At 41.3% G+C, this 8,828-nt stretch overlaps 1 protein-coding gene across 1 annotated transcript; it reads left to right on the top strand.

Annotated features, from left to right (window-relative positions):
• Window positions 1-5,413: 5,413 nt before the first annotated feature.
• Window positions 5,414-6,358, top strand: LOC141129692 (olfactory receptor 52D1-like). The gene has a single exon (XM_073617787.1). The coding sequence runs from the start codon at window positions 5,414-5,416 to the stop codon at window positions 6,356-6,358; it is 945 nt and encodes a 314-aa protein (XP_073473888.1).
• Window positions 6,359-8,828: the final 2,470 nt, after the last annotated feature.

Below are 8,828 nucleotides of genomic sequence, written 5' to 3'. Positions count from 1 at the left end.
ATGTACCCAGTATACAGAAGCTCCATCTTTCCAGGATGCAGTGCTCTAGGGAAGCTCCATCTTTCTGGGAAACTGAAGCAGTGCTCTAAGGCAATGTTTCTCAACTCCAGTCCTCAAGTACCCCCAACAGGTCATGTTTTCAGGCTTACCATTATTTTGCACAGGTGAGTTGATCAGTTTCACTGCCTTAGTAATTACCACAGCCATTTCATCTGAGGGAAATCCTTAAAACATGACCTGTTGGGGTACTTGAGGACTGGAGTTGAGAAACATTTCTGTAGGGAAGCCATTGAGGACTCTCTGCAGGCAGGAGGCACCTTATATAGCCTGCCTCAATTCTTCAGATTAGCTGAATATCAGAGCAGGGTTATTCTAATGTGAATGACATATCATCTGTAAATCATTTAATCAATTTATATAAATACAGTCAGGTCCATAAATATTGGGACATCTACACAATTCTAATCTTTTTGGCTCTATACACCACCACAATGGATTTGAAATGAAACGAACAAGATGTGCTTTAACTGCAGACTTTCAGCTTTAATTTGAGGGTATTTACATCCAAATCAGGTGAACGGTGTAGGAATTACAACAGTTTGTATATGTGCCTCCCACTTTTTAAAGGACCAAAAGTAATGGGACAGATTAACAATCATCCATCAAACTTTCACTTTTTAATACTTGGTTGCAAATCCTTTGCAGTCAATTAGAGCATGAAGTCTGGAACGCATAGACATCACCAGATGCAGCGTTTCATCCCTGGTGATGCTCTGCCAGGCCTCTACTGCAACTGTCTTCAGTTCCTGCTTGTTCTTGGTGCAATTTCCCTTCAGTTTTGTCTTCAGCAAGTGAAATGCATGCTCAATCGGATTCAGGTCAGGTGATTGACTTGGCCATTGTATAACATTCCACTTCTTTCCCTTAAAAAACTCTTTGGTTGCTTTTGCAGTATTCTTCGGGTCGTTGTCCATCTGCACTGTGAAGCGCCGTCCAATGAGTTCTGAAGCATTTTGCTGAATTTGAGCAGATAATATTGCCCGAAACACTTCAGAATTCATCCTGCTGCTTTTGTCAGCAGTCACATCATCAACATATACAAGAGAACCAGTTTCATTGGCAGCCATACATGCCCACACCATGACACTACCACCACCACGCTTCACTGATGAGGTGGTATGCTTTGGATCATGAGCAGTTCCTTTCCTTCTCCATACTCTTCTCTTCCCATCACTCTGGTACAAGTTGATCTTGGTCTCATCTGTCCATAGGATGTTTTTCCAGAACTGTGAAGGCTTTTTTAGATGTTGTTTGACAAACTCTAATCTGGCCTTCCTGCTTTTGAGGCTCACCAATGGTTTACATCTTGTGGTGAACCCTCTGTATTCACTCTGGTAAAGTCTTCTGTTGATTGTTGACTTTGACACACATACACCTACCTCCTGGAGAGTGTTCTTGATCTGGCCAACTGTTTTGAAGGGTGTTTTCTTCACAAGGGAAAGAATTCTTCGGTCATCCACCTCAGTTGTTGTCCGTGGTCTTCTGGGTCTTTTGGTGTTGCTGAGCTCACTGGTGCATTCTTTCTTTTTAAGGATGTTCCAAACAGTTGATTTGGCCACACCTAATGTTTTTGCTATCTCTCTGATGGGTTTTGTTTTTTCAGCCTAATGATGGCTTGCTTCACTGATAGTGACAGCTCTTTGGATCTCATATTGAGAGTTGACAGCAACAGATTCCAAATGCAAATAGCACACTTGAAATAAACTCTGGACCTTTTATCTGCTCCTTGTAAATGGGATAAGGAGGGAATAAAACACACCTGGCCATGGAACAGCTGAGCAGCCAATTGTCCCATAACTTTTGGTCCCTTAAAAAGTGGGAGGCACATATATAAACTGTTGTAATTCCTACACCGTTCACCTGATTTGGATGTAAATACCTTCAAATTAAAGCTGAAAGTCTGCAGTTAAAGCACATCTTGTTTGTTTCATTTCAAATCCATTGTGGTGGTGTATAGAGCCAAAAAGATTAAGATTGTGTCAATGTCCCAATATTTATGGACCTGGTTGTATATATAAGTTGATCATATGTATAGCATGTGCTAAATATATTTTTTGTAATTATGTTCTCAACTTGATTAACTATGTTTTTAGTTTTAAGTCAGGTATATATGAAATATTGCTTAGGAATGTTTCATGTTTACAAACCTAGTCAGCAGGTGGAGCTCCAGGCTCCTTATCACATTTCCTTGTTGTTAGTTGCTGTGTTGCATGTTGTTCATAGAGCTCAACAGCTCAAGCTCAGATTTACAAACAGCTGAGTGACTGCTTCCCACCTACTCTGTACCTACCTCAGACAGGGATTTAAATGGTTTTATTTAGAGGGAAAGTTGGAAAGGACGCATAACACTTGTCATGGTAGAAACATAAGAATAGTCAAAGCTAACCTTCTCTTCAGAAAGCACGGAGCCAGGGAATGAAATTCCTAGGCGCATGGAGCTCATGACAGTGGTAACAGGGAGGATATTGATTTAATGGGTGGTATTATGGAACCGAGGGGGTGGGGGCTAGAGGAAGCAATAAATGTAGGCCCCGCCTTGGGAGGATTAACAGAGTGAGGAGAAAAGTTCCCGCCCGCCCTCCCTGAGATTGTCCTAATAAAATTGTTTCGCAGGTTGTTTTTTTTTCAATTTTAGACAGGTGATGGATTATATGATGTTGTGGCAGCGGTGGGCGTTGGTCTGTGTTGGGGAAGGAAGATGGCAGAAGTAAGAGTTCGGGATCTATCGCTGTTATGGGTCCTGATGGTGGTTTCCGGTTAACGGAGGTTAGCCGGGAAGTGATAATGGGGGCACTGCGGTCATTGGTAGTCTCTGAGCCAGCTTGTCGGCTTGAGGCCTATTTTTAATATGCTTGATTGGGATCGCAGTGTAATATTGGTATGGCCACAGATGGTTTACTAAGTCCTGCTCAGACCAACGTTAGACATATTCATGGGTGGTATAACAGATGTTGTTCTTTTCTGATATGTTTTTGATATTAATTTAAAAAAAGTTATAGATTTTGTTAAATAAAGTAGGCTGCTACGGCCTTTGTTACTCCAACTTTGGTGTGGTCTTAATTATTAAGAGTAAGAATATAAGTCGGGGTTAGGTAAATGGGGCTAAGCACATCTGTTATCCAACAGTCACGAAAATATTAATTGCTTGCTGCTTAAATATTCTGAAGAAGCATTCAGATTCATCACTGACTCTTCTCTCCCGATCTGCATTCTTCTTCTTGGTTGGTTACTCAGTAACAAATCAGACCAGAGAGTCAAGACTGCTGCCGGGCAATTCAAATTTTAAGTCGGAGAATTGCAATGGCAGCCTATTTCTCTTATGGAAGGTTTCCTTGAAGACAAACAACTTTTCATGTTCTCTCTTTAAGGAAAACTTATAATGCTCTGTGAATCTTGTGTCATGAATTTAATTTAAAGCCCAACTCCAGGAAACTTGAAAGTTCTAATTTGCAGCGGGGCTGCTCATTTGGACTTGTTAAAGTAAACTTACTTACCCTATCCTCTGCTTCTCCACACTGCTAGACTGGTCTCCACTGTATCACCCCCCCCCCATGCTTCAGCAGTCTAAGGTCCTGACATCATCAAGACCAATGCAAGAACTATAGTTGTGCACCGGATGTGGTGATGCCTAAGGACAGTCCACCGCTGGAGTATGGGGGGGGGGATGCTGCCTAATGGGGAGCGGAAGATTTGGTATGTAAAAGTGCCTTTACCCTTCCCTAGACCGGAATGAGCAATTAACCCTTACAGTGCAGGTGCAGTCCCACTGCAAGGTAGTTTTGTGAAGATAGGCTTTAAATTATGTGTATTAGTATAGTACAGATTTTACACACATAGTAAAAACATAAAGCCGAACATACCTTCCATCCCCCCTAACTACTTGCTGGTATATTTTTATTTTTTTTAATATTCTAAATGCCCCAAATGCTCACATCCAAATCTGTGGTCACAAGATAAATCTGCAGCCAAATCTTTTTTTTCTCCACAGAGGAGAGTCCTTAGAGGGTGTGATGACATCAGAAAGAGGTGTCTGGCCTACATCAGTGCTGGATTCATTGGTCGTTATTTATAGGACACATACAGCAGACTTAGGTGAGTATAGAAAAATTTCTTCCAAGACATACATTTTTGTGAACTGTCCCCATTTGCCACCTCTGCCTACTTTTCCTTGGTAGTTGGGTGTAGTCCAGATAGCAGATAGAAGATAGCAGACCAAAATGTGCAGCTGGGCCCCTCCTCGACATACAGGGTTGCAGAACATCACATGTATATTTCACCCAAACCACATACTGTCCACTTGCACAGATCCCGGTCCTAGACCTCTCCTCCTCATCCATCTACATATACAACATAGAATAAATAACACAGATTGAAAACTATCAGAAAATCAAACTGCCAAAATTCAAATATTACACCACTTTCTCTAGCATTACCCCAAATAATAATTAGCATAATGCCAACATGCTATAAAAACTACACAAAAAAAATGATCATAAACCAGATTAAATCTTCACATCAGCCATCCAGGAGAAGAATAATATAATTTGATGGCCACAGGCAAAAAGGATTTCCTGTGTCACTCTGTCATGCATCGGCATGCTCTGTTGTACATGCAGCAATCTGTCACTGATGGTACTCTGCAGACTGACCAGCGTATTGTGGAGTGGGTGGGAGGAGTTGTCCAAGATTAAACGCACCAATCAGAGTGTTGGTTGTCCACAAAACCCAGACCTAGGATTGGAGGCTTCATCCCTCCCATGTTTCTACAAAGCCTCCAGACTCCAGGATCTGAACCTGGATTTATCAACCTCTGAGGAAACAGAAAATCCAGTTCCCTCTGTACGACACGGGCAGCTTGGGGCCCCTAAACTTTCCTGGATAAGAACCTTGGGTGACACAAGGCCCTTTTTACACCATGGCAGGGCACAGCACAGTCACAATAGCCATAAATGAAAGGGATAGACATACCATTTGTGCAGCCTCTGGGAGTTAGGGGCCGATTTCCACTATTTTGGACCAACTGGGTGCTAGGATCTTGGTGGTGCTCAATGTCTGACCCCAGTTGCATATTAAACTATATAAGAGTCCGGAGTATCAAAAACACTACTCTTTGCCTGCATGTCTATCTATCTATCTATCTATCTATCTATCTATCTATCTATCTATCTATCTATCTATCTATCTATCTATCTATCTAGTGTTTATTTCTTCTTGCACAGGAGCACATTGATGAATATGTCTGCCACTGACTGACTTTGGTTGGAAAGAACCTTTAATATTTAGATTGTTGGCTAATCTTACTAACTTCCATTGTCTTTTATATAGAGGCAAAACTGAAGAACGGATGAGAACTATGCAGAATGATACGTCTTTCCACCAGTTGCTGCTGACTCTCGGCTTCAGAGAAATGGGTTCGCTGAGATACCTCTACAGTGCATTGGCTCTTCTAGTTTATATCAGTGTTATTATGCTCAATGTTTCTGTTATCGCAACAGTTTTGTTACACAAGAGCCTACAACAGCCCATGTATATATTTGTATGCGTACTGTGCATTAACAGCCTCTATGGTAGCACCTCTTTCTTTCTCAGTTTGATCTTCAATCTGGTCACCCACATCAACACCATTACTTACGTTGGATGTTTGACCCAAGTGTTTTGCATCCACACGTACGTGTCGTGTGAAATGAGCATCCTTACCATCATGGCATACGATCGCTACATGTGCATTTGCAATCCTCTGAGATACAACAACATTGTTTCCTTGTTAATGGTCCTCAAGCTAGTGCTTTTGGCCTGGTTTTATACAATTATCGTGATTTGTATTCATGTAGTGTTGACCATCAGGCTTCCTCTATGTGACACGAAGATACTAAAGTTCTATTGTGACAATTGGTCAGTGGTAAGGCTGTCTTGCATTGATGTCACTGTAAATAACGTGTACGGACTTTTCATCACAATAACATTTATAGGTCTCATGCCGATATTGATTATTTTCTCCTACATTCAGATTCTAAGAGCCTGTATAAAGTCATCAAGGGGCTTTAGAGCAAAAGCTATGCAAACCTGCACTCCTCACCTAATAACTGTGACTAGCTATGTTGCCAGTTTGTTTTTTGAGATCATCATATATCGATTTGTACCTGAAAGAATAAATTATGAACTGAGGACAATCATATCAGTACAAGTCATGGCAACCCCTCCACTCCTAAATCCACTCATCTATGGTCTGAAGCTGAAGGAGATAAGAAAAAGAATCAGTCAGAAATTTTCATTACAGACTAAGAAAGTGTCCATTTAGAAGCATTAACATTCCTCCAACCAAAGCTGAAGTTTGGGAAGATATCAACAGGCTGAAGTTGCTGTTGACTGCTTACTTTATGTCTTGAAGAGATTTTGCTTTCCAGATCTTTGCACCTGAGGTCTCAGGTCTGTATCAGCAGTGAAGGGCAAAAGCTATTTTACTTTGCTTCTAACTCTTCCATGTTCCAGGGTAATCAAAACCTTTGTGACCAGAAATTTAGACATTTTTGGTATACAGCACTTAACAATTTTCTTTTTCAATATGTTTATACATTTTACACATTGCAACAATAGAAAGGTACTTGGGTTACAGAAGAAACTGACTTTCCAGATAACAAACTTTTTTCACAAACAATACATCAAAATTAAGTGCAACCGCCTACCGTGGATATACATTGGTACTTTGACATATCTCCCAACTTTTTGAGATAGGAATGAGGGACACCTATCCGGAAAAGCATGTAGCATCGGACACACCCCTTGCCACGCCTCCTTAATGGAGAATTGTTAAAAAAAAAAAGATTGGTTAAACCCACAAGTGCTTTTTTTACCACTACTATTACTTCATATTGGCTTTTGGAATTTACAAATGCAGCAATTTACAAATCAGATGAAAGGTTTAGCGCTGGAAAACACTGTTTGATAGATAAAAGGTGCATTTTATATACATCTATATGGATCAGACCAAAATGAGGGAAAAATGAGGAGGAATGAGGTACAGAGGGACATTGCTCCAAATCAGGGACAGTCCCTCGAAATCGGGGACAGTTGGGAGCTATGCTTTGACCTTAAATACCATTCTTATGGCAGCAGATAACTGCCATAACCCCAGTATTTTTCTCCACAGCGGGCAACTGGCTTTCAGATAAGTGGTCTCTGTGGCGGATTCACCGTGAGATCACTTTTATCAGTGGGGGGAGAGGGCCCCCCCCCACCACGCTCTGGTCATCTCCGCCACTTACCGGAGCCGTTGGTAGTGGTGGAGGCGATCGGGTCTGTTCCCCTCAATGCCTGGATGCCGAGTGAGGGAAAGATGACCCCCACTTGGCTCTGTAGCATTGGATGGCGGAAGCGACATCAAACGTCACTTCCGCCCAATGCTCTTAAAGGGGAATTTTTTATTAATTTTCTTTCAAATTACATTTATTTTTTATTGCATTTGAGTCTAAATATGAGATCTGTGGTCTTTTTGACCTCAGATCTCTATTAAAAGGGATGTTTACATTCCTTGTAATAGGAATTAAAGTGGCCCAATTTTTTTTTTTTTAAAGGACAGTGTAAAAATAAAAAATAAAAAGTAAAATAAATAATAAAAAAAATAAAAAATTTAAAGAGTCCCGTCCCACCGAGCTTGCGTGCAGAAGCGAACGCATGCGTAAGTCGCGCCCGCATATGAAAACGGTGTTCAAACCACACATGTGAGTTATGGTCGTGATCGTTAGAGCGAGAGAAATAATTCTAGCACTAGACCTCCTCTGTAACTCAAAACTGGTAAACTATAGAAATTTTTAAACTTTGCCTATGGAGATTTTTAAGGGTTAAAGCTTGTCGCCATTCCACGAGCGGGCGCAATTTTGAAGCGTGACATGTTGAGTATCAATTTACTCGGCGTAACATTATCTTTCACAATCTAAAAAAAAATATGCTAACTTTACTGTTGTCTTATCTTTTAAGTAAAAAAAAGTGTAATTTTTCCCAAAAAATTGCGCTTGTATGACCGCTTAGAAAATATGGTGTGACATAAAGAATTGCAATGACCGCCATTTTATTCTCTAGGGTGTCTGAAAAAAACATATATATAATTTTTGGGGGTTCTACGTAATTTTTCAGCAACTGGTTTTAACTTGTAAACAACAAAATCTCAAAAAGAGTCTTGGTCCTTAAGTGGTTAAGGAACAACATAGTATGTGGTAATCAGCAATTTTACCCCATGCCAGATTATATAATGCAAAAGTTCTACTTTCATTTTGCCAGTAGGCAAAATTGCCTCTTCCTGCTCCTTCCATAAGTCAGAGTCAACCGTCAGCACACAGATTGGTCCTTCCACAGTGACATCACACCTCTAGCAATCAGACTGGTCCTTCCCCAGTGACATCACACCTCCAGCAATCAGACTGGTCCTTCCCCAGTGACATCACACCTCCAGCAATCAGACTGGTCCTTCCCCAGTGACATCACACCTCCAGCAATCAGACTGGTCCTTCCCCAAAGATATCACACCTCCAGCAATCAGACTGGTCCTTCCTCAGCGATATCACACCTCCAGCAATCAGACTGGTCCTTCCTCAGAGATATCACACCTCCAGTACGCACACATCGATCCTTTCAGAGATCCCATTGGTCTTCCTCCTATATCTATCCTCTAGCTCCCTCATGTAGCAGCCCCCTGAAGCCCAGAGGCATGAGTGGGACCTGAAGTGGCAGGGTGGGCTAGCAGAGCTTCTCCCCAAAGTTAAATTATTGGCATA

This window comes from Aquarana catesbeiana, linkage group LG02 (assembly GCF_042186555.1).
Source record: "Aquarana catesbeiana isolate 2022-GZ linkage group LG02, ASM4218655v1, whole genome shotgun sequence".
Classification (NCBI taxonomy): domain Eukaryota; kingdom Metazoa; phylum Chordata; class Amphibia; order Anura; family Ranidae; genus Aquarana; species Aquarana catesbeiana.
The sequence above is the reverse complement of the archived record's forward strand: the minus strand, read 5'-3'. Positions and strand labels throughout refer to the sequence as shown.